The sequence below is a fragment of the Nycticebus coucang genome, chromosome 12, assembly GCF_027406575.1.
Source record: "Nycticebus coucang isolate mNycCou1 chromosome 12, mNycCou1.pri, whole genome shotgun sequence".
NCBI lineage: Eukaryota > Metazoa > Chordata > Mammalia > Primates > Lorisidae > Nycticebus > Nycticebus coucang.
Window position 1 is genome coordinate 48,548,309 of NC_069791.1, and position 18,305 is coordinate 48,566,613.

At 36.0% G+C, this 18,305-nt stretch overlaps 1 protein-coding gene across 1 annotated transcript; it reads left to right on the forward strand.

The window, feature by feature from the left end:
* Positions 1-2,172: 2,172 nt before the first annotated feature.
* On the forward strand, positions 2,173-3,117 carry LOC128562513 (taste receptor type 2 member 7). Its single transcript, XM_053557532.1, has one exon. It carries the CDS (start codon positions 2,173-2,175, stop codon positions 3,115-3,117), a length of 945 nt encoding a protein of 314 aa, XP_053413507.1.
* The last annotated feature ends 15,188 nt before the right edge of the window (positions 3,118-18,305 follow it).

Sequence of the window (18,305 nt, forward strand, 5' to 3'; positions counted from 1 at the left end):
GTTTTAAGTATCTCCAATGAGCACAATGCCTGGGGTTCAAAGTAGTAGGCTTGTGACAAAATGCTACCATGTAGAATATTTTTTTTCTTAACTATGGTATTCCCATAATTTCCCTGCTATACAATACTGACAAACATAAATTCTATACTTATTTTTTAAAACATAAAAGGAAAAATTAATCTAAAAAATGTTTGGGTGACGAGGTTGCCATAGTTACTACTAGCACTTCAATACCAGGATACCGGTAGAAGTGATAAGGGTCAGGGTTCATTTTTAAGATCAGAGGAAAGCAATCGCCTCTGAACATTGCTACACAATCATGAAGTTTGTTCGAAACTCAGGGCTCCAACTCAGAAAAAGATTGCCTGTGAAGGAAGAATGAAAGAAAATATATATTTCTAGGAAGATACCTGTGTCCAAGAATTATCACATGAAAATGTCATGCAGTAAATTGTTTTGCAATAATTCTATACTAAAGAGGCTATTTCAAATAAGCATTAGCCTATAGAGATATAGCATATTTAACCTTCAGTTTCCTGGTGGGAGGGCTAAGGATCTACTTTCATGGGTCATTACAAAAGTTTTGAGATACACAAAAATCAAGAAATGTAAAATCTGCATAGATAGAAACAAATGATGCCCTTCCAGCAACACCAATAAGCCAAGCAAGTTGACATTTGAATGGGTGAATCAGAAAGGATACTGTCAACTATGTTTCTTGGAAGAGAAATAATAGATAATAACATAGCCTGTCTCAAAACTTTTGTAGTGACCCATGTACTCAAATGCTATTTGGTGTGAGAAGAGTGGAGAAAATGAAATAAAGCATTTCACTCTCTACTCTCATGTATACAACTGCCTGCTAGAATAGTTTATTTTTAATTTAAAACAGCTTTACTGAGGTACATTGAATATACAAAGAACTGCATGTATTTAATGTGTATAATTTGATGAATTTGGACCTAGTCAAATACCCATGATACCATCACCACAATCAAGGTAAAAGACATTTCTGACACTTCCCAAAGCTTCCTTGGGAATGTTTTAAATGAAAAGGAAAACATCTAAAGGTAATCAGTAGTCTTTTTTATATATAGCATCACAAAATAAGTAGCCATTAAATGTCAATTAAGACAGTGAATTATTTTGTTGATTCATTCATCCATTCAACTTGTAATTATTGAGTGCACACAATGCCGCAATAGGAATTGAAATATAACAAGAACATGACGTGACTCAGCTATGGCTCTCAAAGAGTTCTTGTTTGGGGGAAGGAGACAAATAAATTAATCTGTAATGATAATATCCTCTGATAAGTATTCTGGGAAAGAAGGAAGTGGCAAGGGATAACAAAAGGAAAGGCATAAAAATAAGAAACAGAAATGAGGAAGGTCTCCAGGAAAGGCTTTATTAAATCTGAGTCCAAAAGGACTTGAAGGAGTTAACAAGTTAGAAAAGGGCAGTGAGTGGAGTTGGTGGTGGTGGTCAGCATAAAAGATGGAATCTAGGAAGAGGGAACAGCAATGCAGAAGACACAGTGTCTTATAAGGCCTGCAAAGCACTATATTAAGATACATTGTCTCATATAATAATTCAATTTAATCCTTAGTACTTCCTGGAAGCATTGATCTTGTGCATTTGATATATTCATTGAAAAATAAAATGTTTGTTATTTACCTGAAACTCAAGTTTAACTGTTGTCTTGCATTTTTATTTGACACATCTGGCAATCCCGTTGTGGATTAGCATTATCACACAGAAACTATCTAGGTTCCTGGGTAACTTGTGACCAGTCAATAATGTGTTAAGCCTAGTAGTATGAATCTCAGATTAATGAATCCAAAATTTGCACAAGTTAGCTTCAGTAAAACAGTATAGGACTGTGAAAAGGAATTGGCCCAATTTGCATCTTTGTAAACAGTAAGTAGCTCAGCCTAAATTAACCAGGCGTGGAAAAGTACAACCTGCTGAGAATGTAAATGTCCATATGTTGTCCAGACCAAGGATCTCCAACCCCATTGTTTGTCAAGACTAATCAGGATTTAATGAAGATAGCTGCCGTCTTCATTTACCCTTCCAGTCTCCATCACAAGACAGACTACAATGAAGAGGTAAAGAAAATTACAGCAAAATCAGGTCAACTAGAAACATTGCATGTTTCTCTATTTAAATATGCCAGGAAAAGTGGAGAGTACATTAATGGTCATAGCAACAGGAGAGTTTTCAGTGGGGATCTTAGGAAACGCATTTATTGGATTAGTAAACTTCCTGGACTGGCTCAAAAATAGGAAGATTGCCTCCATTGATTTAATCCTCACAAGCCTGGCCATATCCAGAATTTGTCTACTGTGCATAGTACTGTTAGATTGTTTTATATTTGTGCTGTATCCAGATGTCTATATCTCCGGTAAACAAATGAGAATCATTGACTTCTTCTGGACACTAAGCAACCACTTGAACGTCTGGTTTGCAACTTGCCTCAGCATTTTCTATTTCCTCAAGATAGCTAATTTTTTCCACCCCCTCTTCCTCTGGATGAAGTGGAGAATTGACAGAGTGATTGTCAGGATTCTACTTGGGTGCTTTGCCTTCTCTGTGTTTATTAGCCTTCCAGTCACTGAGAACTTGAATGATGACTTCAGGTCTTGTGTCAAGACCAAGGCAAGGTGGAAAGCAAACTTAACCTGGAAATGCAGAGTAAATAAAGATGATTATGCTTCCACCAAGATAGTTCTCAACTTGTTAACGCTGTTCCCCATTTCTGTGTCCCTGATCTCTTTTCTCCTCCTGATCCTCTCTCTGCTAAGACACATGAGACAAATGCGGCTCAATGCCACAGGGTGCAGAGACCCCAGCACAGAGGCCCACACAGGAGCCCTGAAAGCAGTCATCTCCTTCCTCCTCCTCTTTGTTGCCTACTATTTATCCTTTCTCATAGCCACCTCCAGCTACTTTATGCCAGGGAGTGACTTAGCTCTGATTCTCTGTGAGTTGATAGCCCTAATCTATCCCTCAAGCCATACCTTTATCCTAATACTGGGGAACAATAAATTAAGACAAGCATCTCTCAGGGTGCTTTGGAAAGCAAAGTATATTCTAAACAGAAGAAAATTCTAACAACGTAAACAGACCTGAAAAGAAACTATTATTTTCTAGGATATATGAAGATGAGCTGTTTCTTAATTATCCTTAGTTCTTACATTAATATTGATTTTATGTGGTGAATTACTCTTAAAACCGATTTAGTATAACTACCGTTGTAATGTCAAGACTTATTTAGAGCTGACTTTGTATATCTTTACCTTTGTCTCTTGCCTATCTGATTTTCTGTCTCTTTCTATCTCTTCTCTCATTCTTCAGAGCTGTTTGTTAAACGTGTTTCAGAACAGATACAAATTAATATTCTAATATTAACTATGAGAGTAGAGAACATTTTCATATTTAGTTCTAAATCATTTCTCCAAATGCAAGGTCTACAACTAATTCGGAACAACTGTAATGGTGTCTTGCTGTTATTTGCATCCCTATGAAAAGCAGCTACTTCAGCCTTGTGGTCCTAGTTAGATTTTTTTTCTTCTCAAATCATCCAGCTAAAACTCCACCTTTGGAGAAATTTCAATAAGGTAACAGTTCTTAATAAATTCTGTGGAATTGATGAATGTAGCTGAATTCATACTAAGGTATATGTTGTGATTTAAATAATATTGTCACAGTAAGTTCAAAGATCAGTGAATGAGCTTTTCCATCTGAAGGGAGGGAAATGTATGATAGAGTTTCGGTGAAATAAAGAGCTTAAATAGAATTATTGATTATTTAGCAAAGAAAATTTCTCCACAAAAGATATGTGTAAGTTTGCTTTTAATGAATTTTGACTGCATAAGACACTGACTGTCAAGATGCTGTGATGAGATGGGACCTTCAATCAAAAGCTTATATATTGAGATGTTAACATTTCAAAACTTCCAAGGAAAATATTAGTTCAATGCGTATCATCTCTCCATCCTAGGGAAATGTTGCTCAGATTGTATATAAAACATCTATAATACATCTATTTGGGACATTCCATTAAAAGAACGGTCGTTTGTGTTGTCACAAAGATATTTGGGGGTTATCAGTGCTGTACTAACAAGTATAAAATAGCTACAAATTTATCAATAAATTTGATAAAAATCCCAATTAGTTTTGTATTTTAATTTTTCTTCTTTGAATCTGCCAGTGGAAAAGATATATCTTGATTAAATTAATAAATTAAGAAAGATTTATAGAGTGCCCTGTGAGTTAAAGAAGCAATGTAAAGTTAGATGCATGGGCTAAAGCTTACATTTCTTCTAATATTGTCTGAAAGAACACCTCCCTCCTACCCCATATCCACCTAAGCAGATACCCAGTGTATGTGCACTCATTAGGCATGGGAACAAAAGAACCCTGAGGTTAATGGGAATCTTGGACATTACATGCATAATGTCTCTACATTGTGGATCCTAGAAACTGGATCAGCCACTTACATTGCAAATATAGCACCTTAACATTGCATTTCTCTGTGGACAGCAGCCGGGCAAATGATGCTGAGGTAGAAACAGTAGCAGTATTAATGACCTCTTACTGTACATAATTCTCCTTACTGGTCGGAGAAGGTGATATAATCAAGGTAGCTGTATTTATCATCTGAGAGTATTTTAATTTTAAGAAATTATGCCAAAGTGGTAACTCAGGGTTGAAAGGAGTATTTGCACTGTTTCTTTCACCCCCTTCATTTAAGATGGAGTTTTCAGATTCTCTTTAGGGGAGTGTGGAGAAGGGGCTACAGTCAATGCAGAAGATTCCTTTCTTTCTATTTTTATTCCTTGCTTATTGAATGGAAGCACATATTGAATGTCTTACTTTTGGGCACTATCTTGGGTGCTGGAAATACAGATAAGGTGTGAAAAAGCCCATGCTCTCATGGAACATATAGTCACAGAAAACATTCTGGAAAATAAATAATGATCAAGTAAACAAATAATAAGTCATGATTAATGCTATCGAGAAGAACTGAAGGTGAGGGACAGATTTAAATTACCATAATCAGGATATATATACCTGGGAAAGTGAAATCTGAACTGAGACTTGATTGAAAAATATAGCCAGTACACTATTCAAGAGAAATAACATTACAAAAAAAATATGACAGGCCAAACGCAATGACTTTTTAGGAGGAAATACTTAAGAAAGAGCAGTGAAGGTCTGAATGACAAAGCATGTGAGCAAGTGACTGACAGGAGATGATGGGCAAAACCATAAAAGGCTTTATAGGTCAGGAGAGTAAATTTAGATTTAATTTAAGTGTCATGGAAAGACATGAAAGGAATTATTTTTTAAGGAATTATTTATAATGCTTCTATTTCTATATAGATTTAAGTTCACTTAGGCTACAGGAAGAATGGATAATGTATGTGCTGGAGAATACAATTAAGAGGACCAGCTATTAAGTTATTAGGGTAAGTTATTATAGTATGCCACCATATGAGGTATTGTGGTGGTTCAGTTTTGGGTGGTGGCAATAGAGTCAGGGAGGTTTTGTATGGAATAATTCTATATATTATGTAGGTAAAGCTGATAGGTTAAGGGAAGAAATTAAAGGAAAAGAGGATTCAGTTTAACAACTGGGAGTACACTGCTACTTAGGATTGAGGGAGGAAGTGTTAATTGAGGGAAGAGAGAATAGAAATGAAAAATTCCATTTTTTGCATGTTATGTGTGACAGATCTATAAAATAACTGAGTGAAGATGTCAGGTAAGTGAACATATGAATCTGTAACTAAGGATAGACACCAGAGACATAACTTTGGGAGTCCTCAACATATATACAAGATTACAAATAAAAGCAGTGTGGATAATGAAGTGACAGAAGATCTGAGCCCTGAGATGTTTGAATCTTTAGGGGTTACATTGAGGAGAATGAACCAGCAAAAGAAAATGAAAACGAACTCCTAGGAAGATAAGAAAACAAGGAAGAAATATGTGGAGAGATGGAAATATAATTCAGAAAATTTAACACAAATGTTACTGTTATAGAGAGGGAGAGGTGAACTTTTCAAATGCTGCTGAGAAAAACTAAAATTAACATAGCAAAGTAACCATTGGATTTGGCAACAGAGATATGAGATTAGACAATTAACTTCAATAACTGATCCTAGAAAATGTGCTACATACCTCACTGCTAAATATAACTATGGTCACCTTCAGGGTACTCCCCTGGAGAAGCTATACACTGACACCAGGGCCTAGTCCACCCTTCAAAGCACTATTTCTGGGATGAGTTCGTGAACTTAATTGTCATACCTCTTAGGACAACAGCTGTAATGGCCTTTCCAGAAAAACAGTTCCAAAATTGCTTTGAAGCATGGACTGGTCACTAGTGTCAATACATAGCTTCTCAAGGTGAATACCTCAAAGGTGACAGTGATATTCAGTGATATTCAGCAGTGAAGTATGTAGCACTTTTTCTTGGATAAGTTTGTGAACTTAATTGTCCAACCTCATATAATTGGTAACATGAGCAAGTGCAATGTTAGTGATGTGGAGGAGCAGAATCTAGGTTCAATGGGGAAGATAAAAAAGGAATGAAATGAAAAAGAAACATACTCTGTTTCCCTGAAAATAAGACAGTGTCTTATATAAAGGTTTGCTCCCAAAGATGTGCTAGGTCTTATTTTCAGGGGACGTCTTATCTTTCCTGTAAGTAGGTCTTATTTTCGGAGGATGTCTTATTTTCGGGGAAACAGGGTAGTAGACCTGTAATATTTTTATTAAGTTTTGTTATTAAGGAGAATAAAGAATAGAGTATGGAAATAAGTCAAACTTTCAATATTTTCATTTGTTTTGTTTTTATATTGTATGATATAGTGAATGGAAACAAATTGAAATGATTTGAGAGGGCAATATTAATAATATAGGAAAGGGCCAATAATTGCTGGAGCAATTATATTAAAATCATGGTCTTGACCTAAAAAGGTGAATCGCCAGACTTGAGATAAAGGTGTTTATGCCGATAAGTCTGAAAGTATCAAAGCCCTCAATTTCCTGAAGCTTTAGAGCCACCAGAAGCAGGTTCCTTTCTCTTGCAAGAAGAGAACAACCCTCTACTCCTGGATACTGTTCAACTAACTCAACTCAAGACAAGTTAACTTTTTTTGTTTTTGAAACCTGCCCTACCACTCCTCATTATTTCAGGCCAAGGTTTCAGCACTGGCCAGTTAAGTAGTTTCTGTTCTGAAAGAATTAGCTTCACACCAAACTGTCACATAGTGTTAACATCTTAGCAAAAATAAAGGAACATGCTGGAAATGGATCACCCTAAAGACCTTTCCCCAAGTGCTCCTCTTTCTTTAGCTTGTTCATGGAGAATTCATTGACTTGGGGACCCTCAATTATGACTTGAGACTCAATATTCTGGCAAGGACACATAAATTCAGACCTAATATTCTGTTCAGATGGCTCCATGAAGCCTGGACACAATGATGATCTGGCATATAAGTTGGAGTTATTGCAACTTCCTTGACATACATAATATTAAGAAGGGATTAGGAAGTTCAGGGTGATAGTATGACAGAATAGATAAACTTCACAAGACCCAGATTTCTCATAGAGGTCCTAATAAGATTTGAGAAAAAATATAATATAATATATTTTTATATATATTTTATAAATATAATCTAGTATTTAAATTCTGTATGGTAGAATTTAAAATATTTATCTAAAATTATTTAAATTAAAATAAATTAAATTAAATTAAAATTATTTATTTAAAATTAAAATATTTATTTAAAATTTACATAGAATTCCAACATTTATCCTCAATCTCAATTGGGTAATAGAATGCTTTCCATGAGTCGAGTTGAAAAAAAATTTAAAGCTGTGAGAAATGCTCTGCCTGCAACTTTTAAGTATGGCAGAAGAAATGTATTTGGGGGAGAATTTTTCTGTTCCAGTTAGAATTCTATCATTAAGCTCACATGGCCAAATATATGCAAACCAATGACTTCATTATCCTCTTCCTTGTCTTAAAATAGTCATTCTGGCTGGGCCCTATTCTCAGCACTGGGAATATAAAGGAAATGAAACATCATCAGTCAATAGCATTAAAAAACTCTAGTGGAATATTTCGGTTAGACATAACACATAATGACGATCACTCTCGGAAAAGTGGCAAAAGAAGGTGTTATGAGGGCAGCGCCTGTGACTCAAAGGAGTAGGGTGCTGGCCCCATATGCCGGAGGTGGTGGGTTCAAACCCAGCCCCAGACAAAAACTGCTGGAAAAAAAAAAAAAGGTGTTATGAAAGCTCGGGGCAGAAGAGAGAAAAGGGAAGACTTCCTACAGGAGGTGGCATATGATCTGGACCTTAGAGGAAAAAAAAAAGAGTGGAGAAAAATACACTGATACACATGGCTAAATCCATGCAGAGATTATGGTATCGTCAGTGGTTCAGGAACAATGAACAATTCAGGAAGGTTAATAAAGGAAAGATAAATAAGATAAAGTTGTAAATGCAGGTGAGTTCCAGATTGTGAAAGATGTTATTAATGGCAAATTGAATCTGTTATTTATTCTATAGGTCACAAAGAGAGTTTTGGGGAAGAAGTAGGATGATCATTCCTTTGAAAATACTTTGAACTAGGATATAAATTGTTCAGTATTATGAAATTTTTCCTAAAGAGGAGGAGTACTTCTTTACTAAGAGATTCAGTTTAACGTGAGCAAACTGAAAGTTTCTCTAGGAGGGACTGGGAACAATCTCTTTTAGATAATACCAGAAGAAAAGCAAAAGATAGAGTCATGAGCTGAAAAAAGTATTGCTAGGCATATAGTCTTTAACCAGGAAAGATTAGTAATGGCATCTCTTTCCTAAAACAAAGACCTGACCTTAACTAGCTTATGTATGAATGTCCTTGAGTAGTCACTAAGCTTACATTGCACAAAACTCTTGTTTTTGATATGAGACATAATCTTTGCTGTTAAATATTTTGCTTGAAATAATAGCAATGAATTCCCAAGTAAATTATTATCAATAATATTATTATGAGGTTTGTTAATTTTTAATTTTTTACTTTTTTTAATGCCTTCCATAAGTGCTTGGTAAAGTTCATGAATTGTGCTCCTAGCCTTCTTGCCAATATGAAGAGAAAACATTTCTTTTTTAATCTTCACTTAAGTCATTATGAAATGTATCTACTCCCAGGTTCATGTGTTTTTACACATTTTTCATTGTGAAGTGTGTCCAAGTCCATCTACAGAGTGATCATATTGCTTTAGAAGCTACATGGATGGTTAGTCAAGGTGCAGAGAAAAACAGAATCGCTAGAGCTTAATTCTGGTTCCAAGAAAAAGGCCAGTTCCAAAGCTGACTCTAGAATCAAATGTGACAGTGAATGCAGAAATTAACAGAATTAAAGATGTTTAATTTCCCTTTATGTTACCTTAAACTCTAAATCTTTCATTAATACTAACACTTAAAGTAAATCAGTTATAACCTTGATGGAAATGGCCAATAGAGCCTTTGTTTTTATCCTCATCTAATTTCAGAGCCAATCTTGTTCTTGGGCCACCTGCATTCAAGCATGTGAGTCCCCAGAAGGCTATCCATACTGTGACACCCAGAAAAACAGACAATGGCTCAATTACACACAATTCCTAGCTTGGTCATATTGGGCTCACCAACTGAGAGATGCTTGCCTGCAACACTTCTCTCTGTTGGTCTCCACTGAGCTCTGGAGGTGGAGTAGAATAAATGTGATGTAACTCATCAATGCTCCTTCTTTAAAAAAAAAAAAAAAGGTAAATGAATTTATGAATTTTCTCACAGTATTAGTTTTCTAGGTAGTGTTTCTGTAACAAAGTACCACACCCAGGGAAGCTGAAACAACAGAAACTTCTTGGGAATGGGGCACAATTATAAGAGGGACTTCATCTAACAAATGCAATCAGTGTAACCTGGTTCTTTGTATCCTCCATGAATCCCAATAATAAAAGTAAATAAATAAATAGTAATAATAATAATAAAAAAGAAGTCAAAAATTGAGATATAGGTAGAATTGTTTCCTTCTGAGGACTACGGGGAGGAATCTGTTCCATGCTTCTCTCCTTACCTCCAGTGATTTGCTGGCAATCTTTAACATTCCTTGGCTTTTGCTACATTATCCTAAAATCTGTTTTCATCTTCACATGGTCGTCTCCCTGTGTGCATGTCTGTGTCCAAATTTCTACTTTTTATGAAGATACCAGTCATATTGAATTGTGGCTGTGGGCTTCTAATTAAATTAGTTAAATCATCTTAACTGATTATATCTGTAATAATCCCATTCCCAGATAAGATCACATTCTGATGATACTGGGGTTAGGATGTATAAATTTCAGGGAGATACCATTCATCCCATTGTACTCGCCTTTCCTTTTTGCCTAATTCTGGAGTCATCTCCAGATTTTACCCCCATCCTTTTCACACATACCTATATCCATAAGAATTAGGTAAGCTAACTTTATGTGCTAAATATGGTGTATGAGTTGTCTATCGATGAACTAAGGGAAAGTCCCATCTTATTGACAGCCGAATGGTGAGTCAGCCTCTAACAATGAGTGCTGAGCTCCTGGAGGTCTTCTTGAATCCCAGATATAGATAAATAACATAATGGCACATACATATTGAAAGACTGCCAGAGTCTAAGGAAGTTTACAAACTGGGTTTTTCTGTGCTGAAACTGAGAAAAGTGTATGTGTATTGGTAATTTGGTTGCTAGTTTTAAGAATGAAATCATTTGCTTTTAAACACTGGTGGTTGTTAAGTCCTCATGCAATTATTATAATGTGAGCACCCAATAAAGTTCCACAATACAGACCACTTGAAGTCAGTTGAGTTCCTGTATCTCCCTACCTATCTTCCTTGCCTCTTGGTTAAACACCATGACCCTAGAAGGAAAACAAGAGCCAAGGCTTTAGTGCTGAAGACTTTATTGGTATTTTGAAGTTGGAAAAAGAAAAGGTCTAAAAGTTTACAATGCTGACAGGTCTATGGTCTCCGGTGGATACTCGTCAATTTCTGAAACAAAGGGAAGGATGTTAGGCAGAAGTAATAAGTAGTCTTACTGTAAGATATCACACTGAGTGAGAGAGAGGAGGAGAAGGAAGAGATAGGGAAGAAAAAAAGGAGAAGGAAGAGGTTAGATGAGGAGAAAGGGAAGAAGGGAGGAAGAACCTGAGGAGGCTGCAGGCTAATGTAAGAACAGAGAATGAGGAAGACTCAAGCTAGAAATAAGAATTGCTGTTACAAAAATGAAGAAGACTTTTCCACGTGTAAGGCTGAAATGAGGAAAGCTGTGGCAAGGACATACCTTGGCAAGGAGTTGAAGAGGAATGAGAAATGAAAAGAAACAAGAAGAAAGAACTTGGAAATTTACACTTAAATTCACTGGATTATTGAATACAAATACAATTTGTACCTTGGGAATCACTGGTCATTGGTCAATAGAAGAGCCATCATCCTGACTACCCTGGCCACCCCTGCCACTCTGCCACCCAGGACACCCTGGAGATGTTGGCCTCTTTGACCCCCATATGGTTTTCCACATAAGTTCTCCTGGCTCCCCTGGACAGTCTGCCTGCCAATACCATGCTGCAGGCCATGGACTTTCTTCCTAGTGTTGCCCTTCTTGCCACACTGACCTCTGAATTTCCCTTGAGGTTTGAGGTGTAATTCTTCTGGGGTTTCTTCAACTAATTCATCATCTGCTTAGGTGAGAGAACACAAAACCAGAAAAAGGACAGTAAAAAAAAAAAAGATGAGCCTTAAACTTAACTAAGGCAAATATGGTCTCTGGCATAGCCTACATTTAGTAAGAAGTGATATTTTACTTATTTTAATGATATCAAGTGGTGACCAGAGTCCAGAGCCTAGAAGAGAGGAGCAGAAAATTCCTGATTTTCCAGAGTACACATATTTAGTCAGGCACCCCTCACTTGCCCTATCACTTTTTTTTTTTTTGCTATTTTTGCAAATACTACAACATTTTGCATGAGGAACTGGAGCATCCACAAATTTTGGTATAGGGACTGGACAGGAGGGGCAGAAGCAATCCCCCACAGATACTGAGGGGAAACCATATACTACATGAAATCCTCCATAAACCACTAGACTTCTTGTGCTGTCTGTGAAAAAGCATCAGAGGCACTGTGTCCACCTATGGATACACATGATATCTTGACACAAGTGTATTGAACAGGGGAAAATTATCGTCCACCCTGTCCTTCTCAATAGCAGGGCAATCATACAAGACCCAGTCTTCCCCTTCTAGCATCTTCCACAAACTGTTAAAGCTATAGCCCCTTAAATAGAAAGCATAAATTAAAAACTCACCTCATACTATCTCCTTTTGTAAATTTCTAGCATCTATTATTAAATCCTAGCCCTTGCCTTCTCTTGAATCATCTTTCAGTTATTTCTTTATGATTTCATGCCCATCACTCTTACTTACAATTATTCTCTTGTGGATTCAACATAGATTTAATTGTGTGCCCCAGACATGTCAGACAATAGGATTAGAGGCAATCTGTACCCTAAAGCTGCTTATTCTTCATTGCTGTCAGATAACAAATAAATTATTGTATCACTCACAACAACCTCATAACATGGAACTAACTCATATTTCCAATTTTATCTTCCTTACTATCACTTCAACCTTCCAGAATGGTTCAGAGTTTCTAAACCACTGACAATACCATGATCTCTGCATAGATTTAGCCATGTGTATCAGTCTCCTGTCCCCCACCCTTTCTCTCTCCAAGTCCAGATCATGTGGCACCTCCAGCCATAAGACATTCCCTTTCCTCCCCTGCTCTGAGCTTCCCTAACACCTTCTTTTGCCTCTTTTATGACAGTGACCATTATTATTTGTTATGTCAAGGCTAATTCTTCCATTAGATTCTCAGTTCCTTAGACAGTGACAATATTTCATTTCCTTTTTATCTTCAGTGTGGAGAATAGGATCCTGCCAGAGTAATGGTTAAGTATTAAATTTTATTAAATTAATGTGGGGCTGGGGGCAAAGTATAGATAACCAAAACATTTCTCTCAGGAATCTCCAAATAGATATACCCTCACAATGGCAGCCAAGTCCAGGTAGCTTAGGCAAGAAAAAAATCACAAGGTCACAAAGTGACCTCACACTGGACCCAAGAGAGCTCTTAAATCTAAGTAAAACATTTCCTATTTTTGGTCTTTGTTCTTCTACAACGTGGAACTAAAAACTATATGGTAGAATGATTAAGAAAATATGTTTTAATGGGTAAACTTTATTTTTCTTTTTGGGGAACTTATTTTGGTTGACATAATAATCTTATATAATTATGTGGTATGTAGTGGTATTGCCATACTATAATGCACGGTGATTAGACCCTGACTGTTAGTAAATCTGTCATCTCAAACATTTATCATCCCTTTATGTTGGGGGACATTCAGTATACTCCATTCAGTATCTTTCTTCTAGTTATTTGAAACTCTACATTATTAAAGTTGTAGAAATTTTGAATTAGACTAGAGTTTCCTAGAATTCACTTACATTTAATTCCTAAAAACTTAAGAAAATAGCTCACATGAAAGATGGGGCTCTTCTTCCACTGCTTGAGGCACTCCTGCAAAGAAAGAATAAAAAGAAGAATGAAGTTTGAAATGGCATCATAAACTGAATGCAAGAGTCATCAGCAAGTCAGGAAAAAGGGGAAAAAAATCATAAAGCCTGCTGGTTTTCTTTAAGCAGCAAAATGTTTGGTTGGTTCATTTACTCAATTTTGCCTCTTTTGGGGTAGCGTAAGTTGTAACCCAACTCTCATGTACTCTTCTTCTTTCTTACATCCTTCCTCCTACACACACAGTCCATTAAAATTGATTTCAACTATTTCCCTAGAAGTGTATATGGCTTTAAATTTCACTTATTTTGAGACAAATTAGCATGCAAGCAGATATCAGGGCTTCATAACTAAGGAGTGAAATATTAGTGCTGTAAATTCAGAGTGGAAAAGGAAAATAAAGCATAAGGGCAAAGTCACTGATTGACTAACTATAGTACTTCAGGTAAGGTACATTGTATCTCTTTGCTTCAAGTTAGTTATATGTCCAAGTTCAGCTGATGTTCAGATGTTATTTAAAACTCTAACATAATAAATTCCAATGTGAAAATGGAGATGACCCATATCTAAGATCATTACTGAAGACCATTAAAACTTATGAAATTTGTCATTTTCTTTTGACCTTTAGGATTCCCTAAACTCAGTGCTGAGAATGTTCGAGATATAAAATATTAAGATGAGAAGAGATGTATGATAGGTCCTGAAGAAAAGAGAAATGAACACATCCTTAAACAAGGATTTACCTGGCTCTTCAAGGGGCTCTTCAGAATCTGTACTCAGGATTTTAAAAGAAAAAAAAATAAGAAGAAGAAAAGGAAGACAAATTTAAAACATTATTTGATAAGACTCCAGCTACACCTTTATAAAAAGACACTTAGGTTTCAATATAAGAATTTAAGAAAATGCATGAGAGAATTCAAGGAAAAAAATTATATAAGATTTAGATGCAAAGAATCAACATTTCTCAAAGTAAAACCTTCATCCTGATCATAGATAAGTCAAGGGTCGTCTGTAAAAGTTTTAAAGGAATAGTAATGCAAGGCAAAGAAATTAAAAGTGCTTGCTTAACATAAAGATTTTTATTAAATACATAAAAATTAACCTAAATTTGCAATATTTCTACATGAATTATCTATAAATTATAGAATTTTCATTCAATTTAGATGCTCTGTTTCACATAGAGTGAATTAACTGAAAATCAGTTTGTTAGAATATCAAAAGGTACATTATAAAGATGCTGACTTAGAATACAGGCCCAGGTATTCAGAGAGATATTTGCAATCAGTGAAAAATAGAATTAATGTTGCCTTCTCTTTTATTGACATATTCTCTGAAAGTAAAGCATTTAATTTTTGAAAGGGGTCTATCCAACTCTGCTCTTTTTCACAAATTTTAACACCATTATCCACTGTCTGGTTCCCACTTCCTCTTCTTACCATCATCTATGTGCTGAGCTGAGCTCAGGGTGAGCAAGACCATTAAAAGCAGGACCAGCAGCATCTTGGTGGATGCCATGTCGTCCTTCTCCCTTAACGATGGAGGAACATCAGACCCACTCCTTTATACTAAAAGACCAAGGAGAACAATTTACCTTTGAAGTCCATTGATTGGATACTTCTCACTTGTACCTGATTTTTCCATTTGGGTATTAGCCAGACTTGCTGAGTTGGGTTTTAAATGAGGAGCTGGTCAAGTTCTTCAAGAGAAAACCATAAATTTTGTCACGTTCTTTAAGACAATTGTCCATCTTCTTCACTATTGGTTATAATCATCAATAATTATCTTCCATTTATTAGTATTCTACCCCAAACTATGGTTCTCTGTTCTATGATCATATCTGACATTGTTCAAGCTGTATGAATGTCAATTATTCCAGATCCCTTTTGTCCAGAATGAGCCAACAGAATCATCAGAAAATGAAAGGCTAAAACAACAGAAACATAATCCCAAGATGAAAGAACAACAAAGCATCAAGAAAGATTAACAGAAGTCTGACATGGATTGAAAAAGTGAAAGCAGTTGCCAAAAAAAAAAAAAGACTAAAATCAACTTTACACTCAGAAGACTATAGTCAATTCAGAATGTGCTTGAGTTCATGATTTGAATGAACTGTGAAATCTTAAAACTAGAAATAACTAAAATAATGAGTAGGTTACAAAGCAATATTCTGTGAGAGTCATCAGTGAATTAAATGGTGTTCAGCTTCCAACGAGAGTAAGCATGATAGTTGTACTTAGTTACATAGAATAAAAAGCAATCTTATTTCTGTGATTCTGAAAGTTACAGAAAGATACTGTTAGAAAAAAATTGTTGATAACATAAAATAATTTCTTAGAATTATTTAAATTATATTGTATAATTTTGAATTTTAAATTTGAAGTAGTTTAGCATAAGATAAACATAAGATTTTTTGTTTATTCTTTTTTTTAATTTTTATTTTATTACTAAATCATAGCTGTGTACGTTAATGCGATCATGGGGCACCATACACTGGTTTTATAGACCATTTGACATATTTTCATCACACTGGTTAACATAGCCTTCCTGGCATTTTCTTAGTTATTGTGTTAAGACATTTATATTCTACATTTATTAACTTTCACATGTACCCTTGTAAGATGCACCATAGGTGTAATTCCACCAATCACCCTCCCTCAATAGATCTGCCATTCAATCCTATAATTCCTCTACTAGGTATATACCCAGAAGACCAAATACCACATTATAACAAAAATATTTGTACCATAATGTTTATTGGAGCCCAATTCATAATTGCTAAGTCATGGAAAAAGCCCTGCCCACTGATTCGCGAGTGGATTAATAAATTGTGGTATATGTATACCATGGAATATTCTGCAGCCTTAAAGAAAGATGGAGACTTTACCTCTTTCATGTTTACATGGATGGAGCTGGAACATATTCTTCTCAGTAAAGTATCTCAAGAATGGAAGAAAAAGTATCCAATATACTCAGCCCTACTATGAAACTAATTTCTGGCTTTCATATGAAAGCTATAACCCAGTTATAACCTAAGAATATGTTTATTCTTTTTAAATTTACTTAATTTTTAATTTCAAAATATTAATTAAAGAAATACAAGTGTTTTTGTTACATTGATATTTTATATGTTTCACTCAGGGCTTTCAGTGTGCCCATCACCCAAACAGTGTTCATTGTGCCTAATCCCATGCTCAGCCTCTTATTATCCCCCCTTCTTGATTTCTCATGTTTATTATATAGATCACGTGTACCCATCTATTAGTTTCCATTTATTAGTGAGGACATCTGGTGTTTGGTTTTCCATTCCTGTGATACTTCACTTAGGATAATGGTCTGCAATTGAGTCTATGTTGCTGCAAATGACATTATTGTGTTTCTGTTTATGGCTGAATAGAACTCCGTTGTATGTGTAACATATGCCACATTTCCTTTATCCATTCATGAATTGAAGGGAATTTAGGTTGATTCCACATTTTTGCAACCGCAAATTGTGTTGCAATTAACATGGGAGTGCAGCTGTCTTTTTGATAAAATGATTTCTTTTCCATTGGGTAGATACCCAGCAATAGGATTGTTGGCAGATATACATTTATTTCTTTGAGAATGTTCATACTATTTTCCGTAGAAGTAGTACTAATTTGCAGTCCCACCAACAGTGTATAAGTGTTCCTTCTTTCTGCATCCACACCAGCATCTATTGTTTCTTGACTTTTTAGCCCTGATAGGGGTAAGGTGGTATTCCGATGTAATTTTAATTTGCATTTCCCTAATGATTAGTGATGTTGAGCATTTGTTCATTGTTCTCTACTTGTCTATTTTCCTTTAAAAAAAACTTATCTTCGGCTCAGCGCCTGTGGCTCAAGCAGCTGAGGCCCCAGCCACATACACCTGAGCTGGTAGATTCGAATCCAGCCCAGGCCTCGCCAAACAACAATGATGGCTGCAGTCAAAAAATAGCCAGGTGTTGTGGTGGGTGCCTATAGTCCCACCTACTTGGGAGGTGGAGGCAGGAGACTCACTTGAGCCCAGGAGTTGGAGGTTGCTGTGAACTGTGATGCCATGGCACTCGACCCAGGTTGACAGCTTGTGGCTCTGTCTAAAAAAAAAAAGCTTCTGTTCATGTAATTTGCCCACTCTTTGATGGAGTTGCTTATTTTCTTTTTGCTGATTTGTCTGAGTTCTTTGTAGATTCTGGTTATCAGTCCTTTGTCAGGTATGTAGCTTGCGAATATTTTCTCCACTTCCATAGGTTGTTCATTCACTCTGTTAAATATTGACTTTGCTGAGCAGAAGCTTTTGAATTTAATTAAGTCCCATTTATTTATTTTGGTTGTTGTTATATTTGCTTTTGAGGTCTTAGTCATAAATACTTTTCCTAGTCTTTATGGGCGCAGTGGCTCACACGTGTAATCCTAGTACTTTGGGAGGCCAAGGAGGGTGGATTGCTTGAGCTCAGGAGTTTGAGACCAGCCTGAGCAAGAGGGAGACCTAGTCTCTACTAAAAATTAAAAAAAAAAAAAAGCTAGCAGAGTATCATGGTGGGTGCCTATAGTCTTAGCTAATTGGGAGGCTGAGGCAGGAGGATCACTTGAGCCCTGGTGTTTGAGTTTGCTGTGAGCTATAGCACTCCTCTGGGGCAATAGAATGAAA